The sequence below is a fragment of the Rana temporaria genome, chromosome 13 (assembly GCF_905171775.1).
Source record: "Rana temporaria chromosome 13, aRanTem1.1, whole genome shotgun sequence".
Taxonomy (NCBI): Eukaryota; Metazoa; Chordata; class Amphibia; order Anura; family Ranidae; genus Rana; species Rana temporaria.
In genome coordinates, this window is record NC_053501.1 from 41471070 (window position 1) to 41496996 (window position 25927).

Genomic DNA, 25927 nt, shown 5'->3' on the forward strand with positions numbered 1-25927 from the left:
CCGCTCGAGGTGAGGAAAAAAACCAAACAATTAGAATGATCATTGCCGCTCTCTCCACCCCTTCTCAGCCGCCGCTCTCAGCCCGCTCGAGGTGAGGGGGGAAAAAAAAGTATCGGCAGAAGCATCGGGAGCATTTGCGCGTGTACAAGTACTCGCGCAAATGCTCAGTATTGGTACCGATACTAGTATCGGGACAACCCTAGTTAGAAGTTTAGGATTGTTCCGATACCACTTTTTTGAGACAGAGTACAAGTACCGATACTTTTTTTTAAGTACTCACCGATACGGATTACCGATACGTTCATGTGACAGTGGCAGTATTTTTTTTTTTTACAGTGCTTTCTTCTTTTGCTTAGGGGGGAGTGGATTGTCAGTGTGTGTGTGTGTGTGTGTGTGTGTGTGTGTGTGTGTGTGTGTGTGTGTGTGTGTGTGTGTGTGTGTGTGTGTGTGTGTGTGTGTGTGTGTGTGTGTGTGTGTGTGTGTGTGTGTGTGTGTGTGTGTGTGTGTGTGTGTGTGTGTGTGTGTGTGTGTGTGTTTTTTTTTTTTTTTATTATATATATATATATATCAGACCTCTGACATCTCCCCTTTGAGACAGAGAAAGGGACAAAGGACACAGATTCCCCAGTCCTTCTCTGCAGCCTCAGCTAAAATGAATGGAGAGAAGCTCCTCTCCATTCATAAACCTGAAGCATCGTAAACACAGGTTAAGGTGCTCAGTTATGTGAATGGACAGAGCCAGCGATCACTGACTTTCATTCTGAAAAGGTTGGAGCCGCTCATTGGCTCGCTGGCTGTGATTGATGGCAACGGGAACCAATCTCTCCAGATGCTGTCTCAGCCAATAAGAAGAGAGTCCCTGCAGAGCTGAGGCACTCATGCACAGCACTGGAGGAAGATCAGACTTGCGTAAGTATTAGAGGGTGGGGGGGGGGGGGGCGGTATGCTGCACAGAGAAAGGTATTGTAGTATTTATTTTTACAAACCTTGAGCCTTTAGAACCACTTTAAATGTCATTTCCATTGTCAAAGTTTCCTCTTACTGCCCAGTGCCTACTTCTTTGAAAGTATAATAATCAACTCTGTAACAGTATGTATAAGCCACCATATTTCTTGACTGTGGGCTCTGCTTATAGCTGCTAAAACCTATATACTGTATAACCTGCATGCCCACGTAGGAACTCTAACATTAGCTATTCTAGGTTCATGGATGGGAGCTTGGATATGTTCACATTCATTGTTGGTTGATCTGACCCTTGGATGTTGAAATCTAACCAGTTGCTCTGTATTTACAGTAACAGCATAATAGAAAAAATAAATAACAATTTCCTTATCCCTGAAACATTTGAGGAAATTTCTGTTATTTTGGCATTTTTGTTTTACCCGCTGCTATATTTAGTGATCTGGTGTAGCACACAAGTGTCAGAGTCCCTCTACATACTGTGGTCACAGCGTTTTTGCCAGAAATATATATATATATATTTTTTTAATTTGTCCTTAAAGGCTGTACAATCATGTTGTTTTTACTCAGTCAGCACCAAAAAAGGCCTCTTCTGCAAAACGTGCAATGACACAGAGCAGAACAATCGCGTACGACTCAAACCAGAAAGTGCCATGAGGCATAAACATTGTCCTGTAAAAAGATAGATGGAATCCAGACCGAGACTTGAATACAGCAAAGAAGATTAATGCTTTGATCAATAGCTGGCAACAGGATGCCACAATGACAAAAAACACAAGCAAACTGATGATGATTAATGAGACGATGCAGAGGAATTGTAAAGTGATAAATGTTTTAGTGATCTGGGCATAAACGATGGCAGCAAATAGGGATAAAGGTGATCATTAATTGGCTTGTTGTAATGCAATGGTCGAGCGATGTCAGGCTTGGATTAGCTAAGCTAATTTCATCCTAAAGAAGAACTCCGGTGTAAAGAAACCCTTTCTATTAGCTAGATTCACATAGATGGCCGCAACTTTAAAGCGGCGTAGCTTATGGCATTTAAGCTACGCCGCCGTAAGTTAGCAAGGCAAGTACATGATTCACAATGTACTTGCCTGCTAAGTTACGGCGGCGTAGCCTAAAGCGGGCGGGCGTAAGGGCGCCTAATTCAAATTTGTCTGAGGGTGTGTGTTTTATGATAATGAGGCTTGACCCGACGTAATTGAAGTTTTTTTTAAACTGCGCATGTGCCGGGCGCCTACATTTCCCAGTGTGCATTGCGGCTAAGTCCGCCGCACGGGCCTATTGATTTCGGCGTAGACGTAAACAACGTAAATCCCTATTCACGGACGACTTGCGCAAACGACGTAAAATTTTCGAATTTCGACGCGGGAACGGCGGCCATACTTTAACATTGGCTACGCCACCTAGGGGACATCTCTTACGGAAACGGCGTATCTGTACTGCGTCGGCCGGGCGTACGTTCGTGAATAGGCGTATCTAGTGATTTACATATTCTACGCCGACCGCAATGGAAGCGCCACCTAGTGGCCTTCAGCACTGTGCAAGAGGTTTACTTTTCACTTCCTGATACCCGCAGCAGAACATGCAGGGGTGGGCAGGAGGGACGGCTGCCCTGGGCAGTGTGGTACATTGTAGGGTAGGGGGGCACCACAAACTGATTGGGGGGAGGGAATTTGTGTTGGAAGGGGGGATGTGGGGGAGGGTGGTAGGGGGTAAGAATTGTTCTAGGAGGGAAAATTTGGGTAGGTGTGCTAGGAGCGGTGATTTGGGTGGATTTATGTTGGAAGGGGGGGATGAGTGAAGAGTATTTGTGCTAGGAGGGGTGATTTGTGCTAGAAAAGGCAATATGGTATGGTGGGGGGATTTGTTCTATGGTCACAAATTGTTTTATGGGGGAGGGATTTATGCTAGTAGGGGTGTTTGTGCCAGGGGAGGGGATTTGGAATGGGAGGGAGACGTTTTGTGCTCAGAGGGAAGATTTGAGCTAGGAGGGGCAAAAATTTGTGCCAGTAGAAGAGATTTCAGCAGGGGCGTGGATTTGTACTGGGAGGAAGGGGGGCTTTATGCTTAGGGGGAGCATGCAGATTAGTGATTTTTTTTTGGGGGGGGGGGGGGGATTTTGTTGACCCATTCATATATCGGGGGGGCGGCAATTAATTTGGCATGTTCGCCCTGGGCTCTAGAGGACCTTGTCCCGTCACTGAGAACAGGTGTACTGTAGATTCACTTTTTGCATTTTCTAGCTTTTTCACTCGTCTTTGCATACTACAAGAAATTACTGATAATGGTAAGAAACAGCATTGGGAAAAAACTGTTTTTACATGGAAGGGACGTGCTTAACATGCATTTTCTGCCATTACCAAACAGTGTGTGTTTTTGCCTTTTATTTCATGAATTATAGTATGTTACTTTGTTATGCTTTTGCACTTGTTTTCCTGCCATTGACCATTTGATTTTCTTTACAGACCTTCACAGCGTGGTGCAACTCACATCTCCGGAAAGCTGGAACACAGATCGAGAACATAGATGAGGATTTCAGAGATGGCCTTAAACTCATGTTACTACTTGAAGTCATTTCAGGTGGGTTAGATTATGGTGAATAGAGAATGACCATACTTAAAATCCAGTGTACATGCATTGGAAAACAGTGTCCATCTGCTGTATAAATGGATGTGCCCACCAATGCATAACTTGCAGCACTATTACAGAACCCAGAATATTCTCTGGTAACCAGTAAACCATACAGACTAGTGCAAAATACATTTTATAGTGACCACATATAGGGCATAGAATGCATTTTTTAGACCTGTATTTTTCAACCAGTCTAATGCTGTGTACACACGACCGTTTTTAATGACGAGAAAAATTCAATTTTTTTAATTGGTCGTGTGTATGCTCCAGAGCATTTTTCTCTACGAAAAGGCCATTTAAAAATTTAGAACCTGCACTATTTTTTTTTCTCGTAGTTTTTCACATTGTTTTATTTCACATCGTGAAAACGATTGTATGTAGGCTTTAAGGGGAAAAAAACGTGCATGCTCAGAAGCAAGTTATGAGACGGGAGCGCTCGTTCTGGTAAAACTAGCGTTCGTAATGGAGATGGCACATTCGTCACGCTGTAACAGACTAAAAAAACGCAAATTGTCTCTCGCCAAACTTTTAATAACACGCGGTAACACGAAATCAGCAAAAGCAGCACAAAGGGTGGCGCCATTCGAATGGAATTTCCCCTTTTATAGTGCCGTCGTATGTGTTGCACGTCACCGCACTTTGGTCAAGCATTTTTTTTTCGCGATCGTGTGTATGCAAGGCAGGCTTGAGAGGAATCGCGTCAAGAAAAACGTCGTTTTTTTCAATGACCTGTATAACGGTCGAGTGTATGCGGCTTAAGACTTGGTTCACATTACTGCTTGTCAACGAAAGACACGCAGGCAAAGAAGGTGCGGTTTAGCAGACTGTCAGGGGTGCCTTTTTATTATCACCACGTCTCCACTTGTCAAAAGCCTCTGAGAAGGGATCTGAACATGGTTCGCTATTCAGAGGAGCAGCAGTCCTTGCCACTATTATGAACAAGTGAAAACAGGAATTTTGACCACCCACCAAATAGTTGTAAATGAGGAGCTGGCAATAGGCTGCAACTTGACCTGTCAAATCGTTTCAATGTAAACAGGGGGTCTAAATAGCAAAGTAACATACATATATACATTACACACGTACGCATATAAATATACACATACACATACATACATACATACATACATACATGCGCACATTTATTTATTTTATTTTTCAGTAGTAATTTTGCCAACCTTCATCCTTGCATTCACCTCCTTCAGAGCCAAGATGTCTATAGATATGTGTGTTTTGTAGAAATTTAGGGTTAATGCCCACCGTTTAAATGGCAGCAGACATGTTGAAGACCTCTCTGGTGTCTTTGTGATGTATTTGCATGTATTTGTGATAATGTTGATAAATGTAAAGTCATGCACTTGAGGCATAAGAATATGCATGCATCATACGTCATCACAGAGGACAAGGGGGCACTCTTTACGTCTGAAGGAAAAGATTTAGGGGTAGATTCACGTACATCGGCGCATTAATCCGCCGGGCGTAGCGTATCTAAGATACACTACGCCGCCGTAACTTATCTTCTTTTTTCGAATCCTCAAAGAATTTGCGCCGTAAGTTACGGCGGCGTAGTGTATCTTTGGCGGCGTAATGGTGCGGCATTCAAATCTCTGTGATGGGGGCGTGTTTTATGTAAATACGTTGTGACCCGACATAAACACCGTTTTTTTTTAACTGCGCATGCGCCGTCCGTGGGGGTATCCCAGTGTGCATGCTCGAAATGAAACCGGAACAAGCCAATGTTTACGACGAGTAACGTCATTCTACGCAAATCCCTATCTGCGAACGACTTGCGCAAACGACGTAAAAAATTCAAAATGCGAGGCGGGAACGACGGCCATACTTAACATTGAGTACGCCTCATAATAGCAGGTTTAACTATACGCCGGAAAAAGCTGAACGCAAACGACGTAAAAAAAATGCGCCGGACGTACGTTCGTGGATCGCCGTAACTAGCTAATTTGCATACTCAACGCGGAATTTGACGGAAACTCCACCTAGCGGCCGCCGAAAAATTGCACCTAAGATCCGACGGCGTACGAAGACGTACGCCTGTCGGATCCATCCGAGATGCTGTCGTATCTTGTTTTGTCGATACAAAACAAAGATACGACGCGCAAAATTTGAAATTACGCGGCGTATCAAGAGATATGCCGGCGTAATTCTTTCGTGGATCTGGCCCTTAATCTCCAAATACGGAAAGGCTTCTTCAGAGCTGTGAAAATGTGGAAGTCTCCTTCAAGAGCTGGTTATGGCCTAATGGAGTAAATTGGAACATGCTTTGCTGGGGTCTTATTGCTATCATCTGGATTCAGCTGTGGGTATAGGACTTCATATACCCATATATCATATTAAAAAAAAAAAAAAAAAAAAAAAAACATTATTATACCCCCCCCCCTTTTTTTTTTTTGGTTGAACTAGATGGCTTTTTTTCAACCTGACTATGTAACTATACAGTATGAAAGGATATGAAAAGTTTTTGACTTTTAGCAAAGAATCTGGTTGGAATATTTAGTTTCTACCTTTAAAATAATTTTTCCATAACTGTACAAAAAAACTAGACATGACAACAGGTGGTAATATACCCCCTGAGGACTTTCAAGACAGTGCATGTAAATTGTCATCATAATGTACATAAAGAGTAATTTAAAAGATAATTTCTTTATATGTAACAATCCTGAATCCACCTCAAAGATTTTATTGCATGCTGTAAATCCTGAATTAACCCCAAATATTTTATTACACAAGTAAAGCTTTTATCCCTGATGATTTCTTGCACTGCTTACCCATGCTTGCTAGCACTTCGGTTTTGTACTACACCAGGGGTGCCCAACCTTTTGAAGAGCAAGGGCCACTTAAGCAACTTGGTAACTGGTCGCGGGCCGCAATGAGCGGAGTGGGTGGATGGCAGCCTACTCGGCTCTAAAGTGCCCACTCTACTCTCAGCACACCAAACGTGCAGGTAACAGAAGTCTATGGCTCAGTGCAGGTAACCCACAGGTGCTCTTCTCTGCACCTGTAGATTAGTTTGAAAGCAGCCCAGTAACCACTGCAGAACAGATATGCCCATATATACACTGTGATTTTAGTAATAAACTTGCCTTTAATAACAGTATTCTATTTTATTCCATCCCAGAGAAGGAAGTCGCGGGCCACATGTGGCCCCCGGGCCACTGGTTGGGCACCCCTGTACTACACTGTCAGATTATCACAAGGGATGCTTGTATTGGGCATATTTGTGTGTATGCACCTAATGTTTAGGCACGTATATAAGCTTTAATACATTTATTTATTTTTTCCAACAGGCGAACGCTTGGCCAAACCTGAACGTGGAAAAATGCGGGTGCACAAAATCTCCAATGTCAACAAAGCTCTGAATTTTATTACCGGTAAAGGGGTAAAACTGGTCTCCATTGGTGCAGAAGGTGAGAAGACTTGTAAACGTGGATAAACCTAAAACTATCGCAGAAACGTGTCTCTGAGAGGGCCTGAGGATTGGCTGTCACTGTGTAAAGCTGTCAAACCATCCAATGGCCGGAGTTGTAACTGATCACATGTGCAGCATCATGGCAGTTGTAGCTGGTAGTCGAAGCCAAGATGGCAGCTTGGTTGACTGAAAACAATAGGAGGGTTTACTTCCACATTGGGAGATATGCATCTTTTATTTTTATGTTTTTGTGTTTAGTCTCTAAATGGCTCTTATGTTGGAAGCTGTCATATTCTCTTCTGATAAGTTAAACTGCAAACACTAGTTTTATTCACTTTATTAAAGAAGCGCTCCAGCCAAAAATAACAAGATAAAATGAATAGCCAATTAAAAGATATAAAATAACAGTCAGTTTTGCTGCCATTTTCATCTGCAATCCAGAGATTCCCCCCTCTGCACCTTTTCCCTGCCCTCACTCTGATGGCCAGCATCATTCAATCCACTTTCTCTGAGCCCAGGTTGTCTTAGACCCAGCAGTCTCACACACATGGTAAATAAAAAGAAACCGATTTATTTAAATGAGTTATCCACTTGCATAATAACAAGATGCATTTGTGGATCAGGAAGTCCTGGATGACATCCTGATTCTCTTATACATACGTGTATAAGCCCGCTGGCTAAGAGCAACCTACAGAGAAGGGGAAATCTGATACCTGGATTTGAGAGTCTAATCCTAGCAGCTGTGAGCAGTGGATGCTGTTTACCCCCCAGTGCTGGGAGGAGAGCCTTCTGGTGAGTGCAGTTAAGCAGGAGTAGAAACACTGTCATATCGCATGTCTTTTCAGAAATGCACATATTTAAAGCACTAACGGCACTTTTTATTATGGCCCTTTTATTTGTTTACTCATCACTATTAACTGGATGCTAGGGATTGTTGCATGCACTTGGCACTTTTATGTCTTTGTGCATTTTTATATGAATTTATTTTAGTATACTGTCAGATTTGCGTATAGCAAAGCTGTTTTCATGCTGAGATGATCAAAATAAACACAACTGATCACAGTTGAAAGTTAAAAGGCTCGGTGTGCCATTGAAAGATGATTCGCCACACTTGCTTGAGTTTACAAGTGATTTTTTTTAAGAGGGGGATCCTTTTTGCAACTCAGTGATTCTGTTCTGTGGTGGGGATTTTTTTTCTGGCATGTTGGTGTTATAAGTTGCACTAAGTAAAAACAGCTGCATAAAAAAAAAAGCTGCGTATGTCTTCATTTCAGCCAACAAAAAAACCAATATGAAATAAATAGCCAATTAAAATATAAATTAACAGTCAGCTTTGCTGCCATTTTCATCTGCAATCCAGAGATTCCCCCCTCTGCACTTTTTTCCTGCCCTCACCCTGGTGGCCAGCATCTTTCAATCCACTTTCTCTGAGCCCAGGTTGTCTTAGACCCAGCAGTCTCATACACATGGTAAATAAAAATAAACCAATTTATTTAAATGAGTTATCCACTTGCATAATAACAAGATGCATTTGTGGATCAGGAAGTCCTGGATGACATCCTGATTCTCTTATACATACGTGTATAAGCCCGCTGGCTAAGCGCAACCTACAGAGAAGGGGAAATCTGATACCTGGATTTTAGAGTCTAATCCTAGTGGCTGTGAGCAGTGGATGCTGTTTACCCCCCAGTGCTGGGAGAGCTTTCTGGTGAGTGCAGTTAAGCAGGGGGAGCAGGAGTAGAAACACTGTCATATCGCATGTCTTTTCAGAAATGCACATATTTAAAGCACTAACAGCACTTTTTATTATGGCCCTTTTAATTGTTTACTCATCACTGTTAACTGGATGCTAGGGATTGTTGCATGCACTTGGCACTTTTATGTCTTTGTGCATTTTTATATGAATTTATTTTAGTATACAGATTTGCGTATAGCAAAGCTCTTTTCATGCTGAGCTAATCAAAATGAACACAACTGATCACAGTTGAAAGTTAAAAGGCTCGGTGTGCCATTGAAAAGACGATTAGCTACACCTGATTGAGTTTCCAAGTCATTTTTATAGGAGGGTGATCCTTTTTCCAACTCTGTGATTGTTTGTTTTGTTTTTTTTCCCCCTGACATGTTGGTGTTATCGCACTTGGATGTTACAAGCTGCACTGAGTAAATACCACTGCATAAAACAACAAGTTTGTGTGTCTCTGTCTCTACCCTCCTTTACTGCCACTGTAAGAGTAGTTTTCTTTCCTTGGGCTACTCTAGCTCTGAGTTGCCTACCAGTATTATGTTTGCTCTCACAGCAAGTAAATGAAAACTTCATTATACGTGTGTGTGATATAATATATATATATATATATATATATATATATATATATATATATATATATATATAATCTCTCATTAGATAGATAGACTGCCTTCCTCACTATGATTTATGTTTGTTTTATTTTCAGAAATTGTGGACGGCAACGCTAAAATGACCCTAGGAATGATCTGGACTATCATCCTTCGCTTTGCTATTCAAGACATTTCCGTTGAAGGTGATTTTTTATTTTTTTTTCCTAAATGGTATTTTTTTTTTTTTTTTGTAAATGGTAGTAATGGTATTCCTGAAGTTATTAATGCAGTCTGGAATCCACGTTTTAGCAGCAGGTATTGGGTACGTCATCCTGAAGCGTCCTAATGACGTTGTGAAGACGAAACGTACGCCGAAGCGCACTTTTGGTTTCTGTTTCACCACGGTGGTGGAACGCACGCCGATCATCCCATCGCGAGTGGGGCGGCTATTCCTTCTATCTACCTGGTGACAGACGCTTTTTGCCTCCAGTGCAGAGGAAAGGCACCTACCAATGTATGTGGCCATTTGGCTCCTGTTTTTAAGCAAATTTTTTACTTAAAAACTGTATTACGCTATGGTCCTGCTTTTTCATTTTTTCGTACGGATATTGCGGTGAAGTATTACCAAGATTTCCACCGCATCTCCTCTGATATACCAGCAAGTCCACAAGCCTACAATATATAAAAGCTCCATCTGACCTTCTTTTTAATTGGAGGTCATGGTGGTTTGGGGAGTAGGAATTTTACTCGCGTCCACTGGGTGTTTTCTCATGAAGATGTTGCCATTGGTGATGGTGTAAAGATTGAAGTTGCATCACAAAAGATTTATGGACATGTTTTGTTTGTGTTTTTGATGAATAATTTGTTTTTGATTAAATACTTAACAACGCAGATTTTTAACACTGGATTGTTACCTAATTATTTAATTGAGCATCGCACACTTTACTTTTATATGCACAAAATTTAGCATCATTTAATAATGTTATAGCGCCCCCTATTACACACCCTAAACTAGACCAGGCTAGCACTATTGCACTTTGAGAGGAGCAGCTTATATTTAATCGCATTTCTTTAGCACTAGTTTATTTAGTTATTCCATAGCGCAAGGTCCTTCATTTTTCAATTTGTAGGCTATAGCTACGTAGATAAAGAAAAAATGTAAAGGGATAAAGCAATCAAAATGTAAGAGAGTAGGAGGATAACCCCAATTAAGGAAAAATAAAAAGGAATATAGGACGCATGGCAAACTACGAGTTCAAAACTCTGGTGTCACCTAGGGATCCCCTTAAAGCGGTTGTAAACCGCATATATAATTTTTTTTTTTTTTTTTTACCTGCAAGGCAAAATGCATAATCAGCTAGTATGCACCGCATAATAGCTGATTATGAAATACTTACCTAAAAACGAGGTGAACAACACTTACCTGGTTCACGCCGAGCGAGATGTCATCTTGCTCCGGCGTGTCTTCCGGGTATCGCCGCTCCAGCGCTGTGATTGGCTGGAGCGGCGCCGCTCCAGCGCTGTGATTGGCTGGAGCGGCGATGACGTCACTCCCGCGCATGCGCGCGGGAGATTTAAAAATCGGCAAGGTCCGGCGGCTGCCGGATCTTCCGCCGTGGATCCCCCCTGCGCATGCGCCGCCCGCATTGCGAGGGGAATATCTCCTAAACCGTACAGGTTTAGGAGATATTCTTTTTACCTACAGGTAAGCCTTGTTATAGGCTTACCTGTAGGTAAAAGTGCAAATTTAAGGTTTACAACCGCTTTAAGAGTCAGTTATCATAAAATCTTTTATGAACAATGATGACGTCACAGACCTCATACAGGGCTGAGGCATTCTTCCAGACTGGAAATCGACCCACCTGAATTCTGGCACCATTGACCTCTAAAGTATTTAGGATTTTTGCAGATTTTAGTAGTAGATAGTAATCCGCTAATTTGCTTAGCAAAGCAATTGTACCTTGTATTCAGTGTGAGCTGTTGAGCCCGCCATATGCCTTGATGTCCTCATTTTTTTATTTTTGTTTTTTTTGTATGTTTTTAACACTTTCATATTATAATAAATGTTTTTAAAGGTAATGCACAAGGTTTTGCACCCTCTTTTTTGTTGTTCGTCGTAGAGAGTTTCCCGGTCGGAAAAGGGCTTGCATACCTGAAGATTAGCCAACATTAAGGAGGAGGCAGGGGTACTATCATGGTCTGGATTATATGGCAGTATACGTCCACTTTGAAATATCTAGTGCTGATATGACTTTTTTGCTTTAGTTGCAACATCTGTTATTAACAAACTCCGAGCTGTCACGCAAATGACACTCTATAGTTTTCTTCTTGGCAGCTTGAGAAAGGGTGTATATAAGGAAGGGTGCAGCACAGATGGTAATTGGGCACTCACAGAAATGGAGAGGGCTATGACATGACAGGAGGGAGGTGGGTTGAGCTAGGAAATTGACTCTTGGAATAGTCAAAATTTCTTATGTGCAGTTTTTTGAGTTGGTGACAGGGAGTCTTTAAGAATTAAAATATTGTGTTTCTGTTACAGAAACCTCTGCCAAGGAAGGGCTTCTGTTGTGGTGTCAAAGAAAGACCGCGCCATACAAGAATGTAAATATACAGAACTTCCACATCAGGTGAGTGGATCTTAAAGCGATAATCCAGGAATTATATTTTTTGCAAGCAACCATTGGTCCACTCTGGCTCAATTTTAAGTTGATATTCATGGGGCTGCTGAAAATTGCGGTAGTTGGGCATGCTACATACAGTGATGGCCCTGGTCTTCTGTGTGCTGCTCCGACGGCTTCCCGTTTGCACACCTACCACAGAGAGTGGGCACTCAGCACCACCATACTAGGCCACATGCCCTCAACATGAGGGATGGGAGTTTTGTTGATTAGGACATTAGGTCTGGTATCGACTTTAAGGGGAACTTCCACGCCAAAAAAAAAAATGGTGTGGGGTCCTCCCAAAATCCATACCAGACCCTTATCTGAGTACGCAGAATGGCAGGTCAGGAAAGGGGGAGATTTTCTGAGGACAAAGCATAGGACTTTTGTCCGAAAGGCCATGAACTTGTCATGCATACAAACGGCAAAGAATTGACGGCCAACAAATACGGAACTACGTGGTTTTTCAGCTCTTTAGTGCCACCCTTTGGGCAACTTCTGCTAATGTTGTGTTATGGTGAGCATTGCTTCTGAGCATGTTTTTACTTTGTAGTTTTGTCCGGACGTGTGTATACACGATCGGAAAATCTGACAACACAATTATTGGCAGATAATTTTAAAGCATGCTATGCCACATTTGTCTGTGGAAAATCCGACAACAATTGTCCGATGGAGCATACAAACGGTCGGATTTTCCAACAGCTTGCCATCGCACAATTCCCGTTGGATAATCCGATCGTGTGTATGAGGCTTAAAGGCAGAGGGATCCCTCCTCTGAAACATTTGTGTGTGTTGTGTGTATACAGCTGCACAGCAGGTCAGACTTACAAAAAGATATTTACAACATGGCAGTAAAATGACTCGGCATAAATGTATGCAATTCCTCAAACATGCCACCTGCTGATGAAAGTTATCAATCTGAAATAATAAGCAATATTTGTAATTAAAGGGGTGCATACTATAATCTAGGAGTGCAAATTGAGGGATGTTTTGGCATTATAATACACTAATGACAATGGTCACTTCTTCTTCTTTATTTACAGCTGGAAAGATGGTCTTGGATTCTGTGCCCTTATTCATAGACACCGCCCAGAGCTCATTGACTATGGCAAATTACGGAAGGTATTTCAGTCTTATTTTCTATAATAAATACTTTTCATTTGTTTATGTAACAAACATTTAGACTTTTTTTTTATTACAGTGGAATTCCAGCATACTGTATGTTATTTATTTAACATGGTGTTTTTGCATTGCGTTTTGGTATTTGTAGGATGATCCCTACACAAATCTGAACACGGCCTTCGATGTTGCTGAGAGGTTCCTTGATATTCCCAAGATGTTGGATGCTGAAGGTAATTACGGTTTCTGAAACTGAACTTTCCAAGAGAACTCTTTAATCCAATGCCTCAGTACTACCAGTTTTGTACCCCTAATGTGTTTTTTTTTTTTTTTAATATCTTCTCTAAGGCTGTTGTTGTTTTTATTCCATGTTTCCCCAAAAATAAGACCCACTCCTAAAATAAGACCTATCTCGATTTTCTAGGATAGCTGCAATATAAGCTCTACCCCGAAAAATAAGCCCTAGTTAAAGTCCTTGTGAAATCATGTAATCCACACTGTAACTGGATTATATAATGTCCAGTGCATGTCTTTATGTAACAATATTGTAGAAAATACCTTATTTACAGTGCCACGGGGTGCTCATGTGACCTGCCGGAGCCCTCCTCCCGGCTGATGTCAGCGGCCCCTCCCTCTGTGGTGCTTGGAGCAGGGAAGAAGAGCTCCGGCGGGTCATGTGAGCACCCAGTGGCACTGTAAATAAGGTATTTTCTACAATTATGTTAGACACACAAGGACTTTACAAGGACTTTAACTAGGGTTTATTTTGGGGATTACAGAGATGCTGACAGGGAGGGAGAGCGGAAAGAGAAGACCGGGGACAAATATCACATCCCCCTAAAAATAAGCCCTAATGCATTTTTTGTAGCCAAAATTAATTTAAGATCCGGTCTTATTTTCGGGGAAATGCGTAGTATAATATTTTCTGTTAAAAAAATATATTTTTCTTTATAACAAGGACTGACATTTCTATTGGGGTATGGGTGATTACACACAACCACCTAGATCGCTTTGTTGCTCATCTTATCTTGAATCGTTTTTGCGGCCCCTTATTTGAAAATGTTATGGTATGTTCGTGTATAGCAGGCTGCAAAGCAGAAGCACGTTTTACCAGGCTATATCAAAAGCAAGCCTTCCTGGCCAATCACCAGAAAGGGAATGACGCCAAATAAATATTTTCCAAGGCAGGTGATATTGTATGCACATTCGCACAAATATCATATTGACTGGGTAGCTCTTGCAGACAAATGGTTGTACTTTTAGGGATTCCTTGTCAAGCTTTCCATTTTTTTTTCTTTGCATGTCTTCTTGATGTGGTGTATTTAGAGTGCAGCTGAATCCAAATTCATGTCTGTTAGTTAAAATTCGCATTCCGACTAGATCCAGAATGCCAGATGGTCCTATCATTGTATTTAGGGTGATATAGGCTAATGTTTCTAAACTTTTTTTCAGTCATGGCACCCTTTAAAAGTTTTTTCAGCCCTTGGGCACCCCATCCAAAAAAAAAGCATTAACCCTAGCTTAGAAAAGCAGTTCCAATTTTAGAGTGGTCAGGAGTCAGGCCTCATTCACATGGGCGTGCGAAGGTTCACGTCAGTTGGAACAACATAGCCGCATGGTCACAGCTTCTGCTAATTTGATATCTGAGTGGGTTCCGGTCTCTGAATGCACACTGAATCTGAATTTGGGAGCAGTGGCTGTGTCCTTGCAGCTACTGTGTCTCAATTGGCGTGGATGAGGTTGTATGGAACACTTGTACATCCCTGTGCAAGCAAACATGGCCATTGCATGGGTGTACACTTAACAATAAAGTACATACGCACATACATCAAAATCAAACATGTAGTGCTGTCAAAACATAACCTTATTAAAGTGTAAAAGTCCATCTAGTATATTAAAATAAAGATGAAAAATGAAAATGGGGGGCAGGGAAAAAAATGTTAATAGTCCAAATATCACAATTCAACATCCATAAAGTGAACGTGAAACGTGTGTTGATTCAATCTGTGAACACACCCGGTGCTCCCCACAGGATAGATAGGGCAAATATAACTGCTTACCAGATTTTAAGACCCTCCAGGCTTTATATGCGCATTAGTGAGTTTTCACACCTTACTACGGGCTCAACTGCACCGGCTATCCAGTCACACAATGATTATATGGAAGAGGAAGATTAAACTCATTGTGCAACATTCTTTGTACTTGCAGCAAAAACAATAAAAATAGGCTCAAAATGGAAACATTCATTTGTCCAGCACCCTCCACGAGTGCTCAAACGTCACGGCTGCTCCGTGCCTAGCCTGACGTACGTTTCGTCCAATAGGACTTCTTCTGTGAGGCAGTAACAGGGTGCTGGACAAACAAATGTTTCCATTTTGAGCCTATTTTTATTGTTTTTGCTGCAAGTACAACTTTTAACAAACTCATGCACGGTTTTAAAGAATGTTACGCAAGAGTTTATCTTCCTCTTCCATACGATCATTGTGTGAACGGACGTTTCCTTAAATGATAATGGCTGTGGAGGGTACACCTGTGGAATGCAATTAAGCAGGCTGGATAGCCGATGTGGTTGAGCCCGTAGTAAGGGCTCTTTCACATGGAGCGCCCGTTCAGGTCCGCCTGTCAGTTTTTTTTGCGGACCTGAACGGGCGCTCCGTGCTCCTCTATGGAGCCGCGGATGCCAGCTGTGACATGCCCGCTGACATCCGACCCACTCCGATCCGCCAAAGTGTGACGGAGGAAAACCTACTTTTCCATCCGTCTGGCGGATCGGGTGAACACGGACATACGGTCTGTGTTTATCCGATCCCCCCCATAGGGGGGAGCGGAGAAAAGATAGGGCGGTCCCTGCACAGTGTGCGGGGACCGCCCTGTAATCCGCCGGCTCAGCGGGGATCAACGGAGCGATCCCTGCTGAGCAAGTGGAGGTGCACGGGGCGGATCATTACTGATCCGCCCTGTGTGAAAGGGGCCTAAGGGGTGAAAGCGCACCCTGGAGGGTCTAAAAATCTGGTAACCAGATATATTTGCCCTATTTTTCCTGTGGGGAGCACCGGATATCTTTACAGATTGAATATTTGATCAACACACTTTTCAAGTTCACTTTATAGATGTTGAATTGGGATATTTTCACTGTTAGGTTTTTTCTCTTTTTTTTTTTTTCGTTTTAATTTTTCATCTTTACTTTTAATATAATAGATGGACTTTTGCACTTTCTTACGGTTATTTTTGTGACAGCACTACACATGATTGTGTACATTCTTGTGAGAGCTGCTGTCTGTCACGGATCATTTGTGTCACTTATTTAATTTACTCTATATGCACCTAGCGCATTATCCCATGGATACAGACAGACAGACACTTACATATAGCCTATTGAAAAATCTCAGTTTACTGTTTACTTTCCTGGCTGATGTGTTCACATTCTGCTCCTGCACCGTCAGTTAAAACTGATTACATAGTACTGCATGGTAGAGGAATGTGGGGCAGGTCAGGGCTCTGGAAACAGTCTGCCCCTGTCTATGGCTCTGTCCGTTACTACCCTAATCCAGCTCGCACTCCACACTTCAGTTTCTTGGCCAATCAGCCTTTCTCTACAAGGATGCTGGGGCACCCCTGATGAGCCCAGACAGAACCCTGACTGAGAAAGGCTGATATAAATCACAATTGTAAGGATCTGGGTGAACTTGTGGCACTAAGAGCATGCAGAAACAAACTTTTTCTTTCAAGAGAGTAAAGCCTGGTAGATGTTGCATTGAATTCTGCTTGAATCGGTTGTTCTTTAAGGCCAGGACATTGGCAACAGATTGCCTGTTTTTTAGCTGCTCTCTGTGTACTGTATTGTTACTTGTATATGCTGCTGTGCCCTGTCCACAAAAGGGCTTATTCAGGAAAAAGTGGGATAGCAAGAAAACTTCTAGTTGGCCCATAACAACCAATCGGCTTCCATGTGTCATATATTGTCAGTGCAGATTTGAAAGTTATACAGGGTTCTAATTGGTTGCTATGGACAAATACAAATGTTCTTATTGGCATTCTTTTCATACGTAAGCCCCATATTTTGATATGTTGTAGAGCAAGCTGTGCTCACTGCAATAGTTTGCTGTCCCCTACCAAGTGGTTGAAATTAACAAATTTTTCCCACAAATGATTGTCATTGTTTTTAATTTGGAACCTTCATGCCTTTCCACCTTGCTTCTTTGCCATTTCACTGGGATGTTTGCCAAGTTTTTGACGTGCTTACTTACCCTTATAAAAATGGATTGGAAACCTTTTGATGTTCTGTAATGTCTCAGCATGAATAAATGTTTTCAGCTTAGCTGAAGAGTCTGCTTGATGTTAAATTATGTAGGTTAAATGTTTGTTCATAATCGCTGTTTACATCACCTATTTCATACTGTGTCTGTCTCCATTTCATTTATTATATCAACGTGCTTTAAACCTTTTCTTGACAGACATTGTTGGGACTGCGCGCCCCGATGAGAAGGCCATCATGACCTACGTTTCTAGCTTCTATCACGCCTTTTCAGGAGCCCAGAAGGTATCCCAGGGTTCCATGATGTGTTCACTAAACACATTGTTCCTTTCACTAATGTGTGACTCTCTCTTCCTTCTTTCTGGTTTAGCACGGGGATTTACATACTTTATTTTCACAGGTGTTCAAAATTATAACTTGTGTCATTGATACTATTTTTCCAGCAATCCTAAACTGCCTTGTCCACACAACATCAAGCAGCAGAGACACTTTAATTTCTAGGGACTACATATAGGCAAACCTTTTGGCACAATATTTAATATAAATGTACTCTTAAAGGTAAAGTCCAATTTTGTAAAAGTAATCCCCCTTTAGTTCAATTATGTATTCCCCTTCAGTTTAATTGTGTATACCATTTTTGTAAACTTTATTTGTTGTATTCTTACAACCCCTTAGCAAGCAGAATCCATCATAATGTGTCCTGTATTGGTCTGACATTAAAATTTCTTATTGCTTGGTATAGGTTACTGCACTAAAAGTGAACCTGAAGTGACCATAAACTTGGCAGAGTGTAAATGTTGTAGAATAGCAACCTTCACTTGCCTATATGTTTCCTGTTGCGCACCTAGAAGCCCTGAATCCAATGTCTTTATATTGAGTGATTTGCTATACCATATATTGGGGAACAGCTTCTTTTTTTATTTGCCGAAAATTTCTGCAACATGGACACTTCTGTTTAAATGGGTGGCAGGAAAGTTTGTTTCTTGTGTTCCTGGTCGTGCATTCTACCTTCTACGCTTGGAAGACAGGGAGGAGTGCAGATTCTACATTCTTAGTATTCATAGCAGTAGGATGAGTGAGACCACAACATTGCAGCATACTGCGTACCTCTTGATGATGGTGATAGTCGTGCATTCCATGCTTGAACACCAACCTAGAGTAGATGTAAATCATCTTTAACAATTTTTATATGCTTTCCTTCAATATTCCTCATCAGTGTTCAAAGTGCCTTCAACTTCTTTTCTTGCCTGGAGTTCACCAGTGGTTTATACAGGCATTTCTGTGCCGCCTTTATGTGCAAGCAGTCGGAGAACTACAATTTCTATGAGCATTGGTATTGCATAGCTAAGCAGAGGGTACTGAGACATTGTAGGTACGGTTGGCATGTTGATGTCTTGTCCAGCCGCAGACTTTAAATGCAGGACTGACAGCATTGCTTTAAGTGCAGAATTGTAATATCATGGAAGGAAGTTGGATACAGCCTATATTTCTAGTATTATAACTAGGTAGTCTGTAATTGGGGACAATGTACATGTGTGAGCAACCTCTGCTTAATTTAGAATTACAATTTTTGACAACACATGCACTTTAATAGGTTTTCCATGTTGAAATTTGATTTATATTTCCTATGCATATGTGTACTTCTATCCTCCTATAAAGCTGTTGGTAACCTAGCCTGGAAAACTTTCCATTGGGCATACTGTTTCCCTTCACCTTACTCCAAAACTTTGAAGTAACTCTATCTAGTGTGCGTTCTCACACTGTCATAAGGGTTTATTAGGAGCTATGTAGCCAATGTAAAAGCTTCCTAAGTAAATGTGGAAGCGTGCTGAGAGCCAGACATCCTGTCCTAATCGTGAAAGCCCAACTCCAGCCATAGCTTATTTTTTGGTTTGGCCATAGAGAAGGTTTTTTGTCTTTCGGGTTTGTTAGTGTCATCCTTGTCCTGTGGGGAGATTTCACTTCCTGTATAGGTGAAGAGATTTCCTTAAGGGGGGGGGGGGGACACAAGAAACAATATAAACTTCACTCTGCCCCATTCTACTTAAATGAAAATTTGTTGTAAGCTTGTAAAGCTATGACTGTTTTACCCAGATAACCCAGTCGCTGCATAATGGCTTTAGGTGGAAGCATAACCACCCTATTTTTGTCAAAGTTTCTTATTTTGTTCAGCTAGTTTTGTTTAGAATTCACATTTAATGCTTATTTTTTAGCTTTTACAGTTTGGTTGACAGTGATGGCATTTATTTTTAAAAGGCTCATGCATGGGCTTTCATAAAGGAAGTGTCCATCTACTTAATGTGTGGTTGGATGGGAGGAGAACAATAACTGGCAAGATGCCCTATGGCAAATGAGGTATATGTAGAGGGAGTCCCCACATTCCCTTGTAAGGGAGAGTGTGGGAAAGGTTTTTTTTTTAGTGCCAAAAAACAATATCCACGATCACATTATACATTGTTAATGTGCTCCTCTCTACCAGTATGTTTATATCGTAATTGTACAGTACAAGGCACAGGCCAGATATTCAGACCCTGGGTTATAGGCAGGTAATTGGACTCTGGCAAAGCTTTGCTAGACGCCTCCCTAGGCATATCACTATAACCCTGCCCCACTTCATGAGAGCTCAGTTTTTTGCTAGTGTCCTGAAGTAATGGATCTCTTCTCACTTACAGAGAAACATTTTTCTTAACTAGTTCATTATTTTGCTTCCGATTCCTCAAATAACGCTTTAGTCAACTCACTGGCTTCTAATAAAACATTGAAAGCAGTGCATTCAGATCGGTGCAACCTCTGTATAACTTTGGGAACCATATCTGAACCCCACCCTGTGAGGGTTGCAATAAAAATTCCCTCATTTAGATTGTAGTGACTAGATGTTGCATTACATAACAGCTTACTCTTTTACCACCACTTCCACCTAGAGCCCTTTTTGCCATAAGGTATATGCTGCAGGATGGTCTACACCTGGATTACTATGTACTCCTTCACTGACATACGTACCCCATTTGTGCAACTCGCTTAAATACACCATAGGGAAATATCTTTACAAATGGCAATGGTGGAACCCAGGCACAAGTTAACAATGGGAAAAGTTCTGGTAAATATTCGCTCTGCCGGCTTGCAAAACACCCAAACTTCTCAGACTGACAACACTGTTTCTGTTGCTTTTGAAGCAGGACCTTATTTTTACACTGGTCTCTACATCCAGGCTTAGCTCTATCTCCGGCGTGCAACAAGCAACTTGTTTGACCAAGGGAGACTTTTCTTCAACTTCTGTCAGATTTTCTTGGACAAATACGAAAGTAAAATCCCCCTAGGTGGTGCTTTAACGGTAACAACAGATTCAACTAGTGTAAATAATTACAATAAAAATGTATTTATTTAATACAAAAATTATAAAGCCAAATTTGTTAACAAAGTACATGGGTGCGTATTGGACTCATCCACAAGGATAAATGGAGGCTTCGATCGCCATCTGTCACAGTTGGTTAGCCCCTGCCCCTGCCCCACCCCAGCCCCAGGGGCAATAATCAACAGGAAGGACAGATAGCCAGAGCAGTAGACGGTAGCAATGTCGGCAAACTTGTAGCCAGGTAAGGCCCAGACAAGTGCAGACTGTTAATAGCATAGGTAATGGGATAAAGCCAAATTTGTTAAAAAAGTACATGGGTGCGTATTGGACTCATCCACAAGGATAAATGGAGGCTTCAATCGCCGTCTGTCAGAGTTGGTTAGCCCCTGCCCCACCCCAGCCCCAGGGGCAATAATCAACAGGAAGGACAGATGGCCAGAGCAGTAGACAGTAGCAATGTCGGCAAACTGGTAGCCAGGTAAGGCCCAGACAAGTGCAGACTGTTAATAGCAGAGGTAATGGGATAATGACAAACCTAAAAACCTGATAAGCTGAGTACAAAGGCAGTCCAAAAAGTTCACAGGGAAATCCTAGGCACTGAGAGTCAGAAAAGTTCAAGGCTGACAGACCTCTATCCAACCTTTGAGCAAACAGACAAACTTGTTGAACAGGCAAAGGCTAAATATCCCTTATTCAATTTAACAGGTCTCCATTAGGCTACAGGTGTGTGCAGTAGAAACTTGCGTTGCATTGCGTTCCGACCCTCAGATGGCAAAAGGTTTATTACTCTGACCACCTTGAAAGTGTGATCTGGCTGTCTCCAGCCTCAATAAATTCAGCCATTGACCGTGGTCATTAATGCAGATCAGGAAAGTTGGTATAAAATCAGAATTCCAGATTTGACTAACCTAGTAGTGAAGCCTATGGATCAACATGGCAGTGAGAGAACTGGTATTTACAGAAGCAGCCTCATTATTTCCATACAGGTTTCCTCTAAAAGCTTTAATACTCACATTTTTATTTTTTTTACATTTATTTGATAACTAGATATTTATTTATAAAAAGCTAAAGGAGTTTCGTGAAGACCTTCTTCTTTTTAATGGTCATTCCGTAGTACAGAATACAGCTCCAGCTTCAAGCATCCTGGCCCTTTGTAAAGTTCATCAAAGGGCAAGGATACCTAAAACTGTTACTGTATTCTAGACTATTGAAAGAGCAATAAAATAGGCTCTCTGTGCTGCAATCTATTTGCATTTAGTTTGATGGTAGTTATCAGGAATGTGCATCTGTCTGTGTGTGTGTGTGTGTGTATGGACTTATAATGTGACCTTTTAGGTGCTGGCCCCCACACATCGTGTGATATATTCATTTATACACCTATAGAAGACTTGTGGTTTATGTTTTATTAAAAACTATAGTGTATTTTATTTTGATATGCATTATGATTATAAGATTTACCTTGGGCATTTTAGGGGGACTTTTACTTGTTGTACAAATTTTGACTATATGATTTGTAAATACTCCCTCAGCAGTCATCTTTATATCATGAAATGTTAGCTTTTTTTAGCTTGGATTGTATATGCTGTATAACCTAAACCTTTTCTTTTTAGCATTGGATGGAGTAGGGAAGGATTAAAATCCCTATCTAGTTTTCGCTGCTGTCCATGACCTTTCTGAATGAATGAATGAATGAAAACTTATATAGCGCAGCACATGCGAATTTAATCGCCTCTGGGTAGATTCACTGCTTCTGTATGTCCAGGTGACCATTGGCAAGGAAAAGTGATGCGCAAACCCAACATTTTGAGTTAAGTTCAGAACAGAAATGGAGAGGAAATCTTCCACTGGGTACCCCTGCTCTGGTAACAAAATCTTTTTAGAGATTTCCTCTCAATTCCTGTTACATCTCTGGGAAATGAATTATCCCCAGCAGGACGTAGGGACGCCAAAAACAAAAATTACCTTACAAAGGTAAATGCAAAACTATAAAAAATGTTTTGGCCATGTATACACTTTTTCTGAGTGTTGCAATACACATGTGTGAAGGCCCCGTAAGCAGGTAGAAGAGTTTCTCCTTCATATTATAAATAATTAAGGCTTTGAAAATTGATCCCTATTTCATACCAGACATGTGCTCATTAATTCAGTGATTATTAGTCCCTCTCATCACAAATGAATGGACACCCGGACTATCTAAACTAAGTACAACTTCTGTGTGGCCGTTTGATTTAAACCTTTTTAAACTAGCAAAATAATGACCGCAGAGTCTAGTATACATTAGCGTTTCATTTTCTTCTATCATTTGTACATTTTTTAAACATTTGTTTTCTGTTTTTATATTATGCATGTACAATTTGGTTATGTATTCTAAGAAAGGATTCCCAGAGCACCACTGGAAAGCTGAAGTCGGCACAACCGTTTGTCTGATTTTAAAGTATAACTACACCCAAGAACACAATTGTAATATATTTCAGCTTACCGGTTCTTATATGTGGTGTCTGCGCTAGTTTTAATCTTTAGGCCAAGAATATTTTTTACCAAATCCAAAACTACTTGTTGATCCTGACGGAAATAAAGTGTCCTTTTCTGTAAGCAGAAATGGAAACAAAAAACAATAGTATGGAAACCTTTTATGCTTTAAACAGCCATCTGGCTGATCAAAAAAAATGATCAGATTCTGACAGCATGAACTCCTTCGCTGTTGGAATACACAGATCAGCGCTGCAGTCCATTGGCTGCTTGCGCTGATCAAGTTTTCGAACATTCCCATTCAAGGGAAGCTGATCACTGGTCCCTGCTAAACCGACAGAATTTTTGGTTTAATTTCAAACCTTTAGTATTACTTTTAAGCATATGGTTTGGCTTAGACAAATTACTGAAGTTTGAATTTGTTATTCCAACCAGTAATTTCACAGTAAATGGATAAATAATAAATTATTATTTATAATGTATAGCATAAAAATATATGATTTAGCTTGAATATAACGGTTCCTTTTCAGCAGGCAGCAGATTCTCATTCTCCCTCCTAACTGAAAAAAACATGGGGTTGTGGGTAAATCTTAATACCCCTTCTATGACACTGCAGTGAGAGGCGTGCCTCCTCATCACAGTACTATGGATGGGGCCCAAATGCTGCTCCACTACAACTTACAAATGTGACAAAAGTAAGGACATCTTGCCTCCTATCGGCTGGAATGACAGTATGTGCCCTTTTTGTCTTCGCAGTCCTGGATAAGTCTGGTACTTTGGAGTGACTTTTTCTCTTACACATTGCTCAAGGGTTCTTTAAAACGTTTCCACACGTTTTTGTTTTTTTACGCTCTAATAAATATTGTCTGGAAATGTTTTAAAGACCCCTCTTAGTATACAAGGTACTTGGAATTTTAATGTGTTTTTCAACAGAAGAATGTTATCCATTTTAGGTTACATACACATGCCAGGAACACTTACAGAAAAAGAATTGAAGTTGTTTAACGCAATAACACGACCTAAAAAGTTAGTTGTGTGCACGTCAATTCATTACATCTGTTGCAAAGGAAATAGCTCCAATGTCTTGTATGGTTGATGCCAACATTCCAATTTCCTAGATTTGCCTGGGTATATAGAGGTCCCTACAGCAGAATGTACTTTCTGTGTAATATGGTTCCTTTCCATGCAGTTAGATGGATAGGGGGAAGCCAGAAGTGTTCAGCATTCTAAAACCATATCTTCAAAGTCCAGCTGTACAATTAAAGCTTTGAATCTGTCTGCTCATTCCTGCTGTGCATGTCAAGAGCCATCTTCTCCTCCTTTATCCCTGCTCTCCTCATTCCATGTGACTATTCTTGCTCTATGCTTCTTTATCCTTTCAAACCTTTTCTTTTCCTTTCCTGTACAGATATTATAGGGACGCTAAGGCCGGATATGAAGGCTTTAATGACTTATGTGTCATGTTATTACCACGCCTTCTCAGGTGCACAGAAGGTGAGATATAACACGTAAGAGTTTCCTCTGCACAACTTGCAACCTAGGCAAAGGCCTTATGTCTTGTGTCATTGAGTAAACGCAGAAGTGCATCACCCATCTTTAGTTGCATGGTGTATTTGTGCCCTACAATCCACTTACCATTGAAGTGTTCTGTCTGTGCCTCACTGACTTATATGTTGATGTACCCTTCTGTTCAAGTGTTGGTCCTCCCAGAACTCATGTTTCAGCTTCTGTTAAGTGCTTTCAAATTAAATCACCCATCGCTTTTCTTTTATCTTTAGCCACACCAGAGGTTAGATCTTCCTGCTGTGTCTACACTACATCCACTGCTTTTGCATTTGAGGAATCTTACTCCTTGTGTTTACATCTATGTTGAAAACATAAAATGAAGAAAAAGATTAACATAGACTGTAAGATTTCTTACAGTGGCTGCTGTATATGGGCAGACCTGCAGATTCAGTTTGCAAGCTCCTGGCCCTGGAATGAAAACGAGATCAGGGCGAGGAATGGGTGATTAAACTCATCAGCACCTAACAGGTGTAATTTAGGAAGTTCTCTTGTTATGCCTTTCTTATAGTCCCAAGTAGAGGTTCACTTTAAGTATTCTTCTGTGTCCTGTCTGTAAAGGTTGAATGGTTGTCAATGTCTTATGACCAGACCCAAGATAGTTCCTTGCTGGGAAAATAACCTCCAATCCACTAATTATGCTTATGTGCCTGCTGCACAGTTTGGTTGACACTAGTGTTGTACTAGCGTGGGAAGGGCCACACTTGTTGGTAATCAATGGTTTGGCTTATATTACAGCTATAGTAATTACTGACGATTCTTTCATGATGGAACATGAAACTTTTGCCTGTTCCATTCTAACCTATTATGTTAAACTGTCTCTCTGGTTGTAATGTTTACAGTACTTTATAGCGCTGTAAACTCTTCACTGCTTATATCCACTTAGCAACATAATGCTCAGCACCTGCTCCATCAAACTCCATTGTCCAGTCATTGCCTAACCTAGTTAATGTATATGAACAAACATTTAGATTGGCTTATCGGTAACAAAATGGAAACTGGTCACCAGGAAGTTGCTGTAAATTTCTCTTCAGAGGATGACTTGCTAGGCAACCACCATATTCCCTGCTTCAGATTAACTGTCCATTTCCATATAATTACTAATTTTACACTTCATTTATGTTGTTACCTGGTGTCCTGTCACAGGAACACTT

General features: G+C 41.1%; 1 protein-coding gene across 3 annotated transcripts in view; it reads left to right on the forward strand.

The window, feature by feature from the left end:
* ACTN1 (actinin alpha 1) overlaps positions 1-25927 on the forward strand; it is a 159801-nt gene that overhangs the window by 73503 nt on the left and 60371 nt on the right. For all 3 annotated transcript variants that reach the window (XM_040333374.1, XM_040333376.1, XM_040333375.1), the window contains exons 2-8: positions 3432-3546; positions 6900-7019; positions 9472-9558; positions 11895-11982; positions 13059-13137; positions 13286-13367; positions 17589-17674. In XM_040333374.1, coding sequence (XP_040189308.1) covers positions 3432-3546; positions 6900-7019; positions 9472-9558; positions 11895-11982; positions 13059-13137; positions 13286-13367; positions 17589-17674 — 657 coding nt within the window. The remainder of the gene's footprint in view (positions 1-3431; positions 3547-6899; positions 7020-9471; positions 9559-11894; positions 11983-13058; positions 13138-13285; positions 13368-17588; positions 17675-25927) is intronic.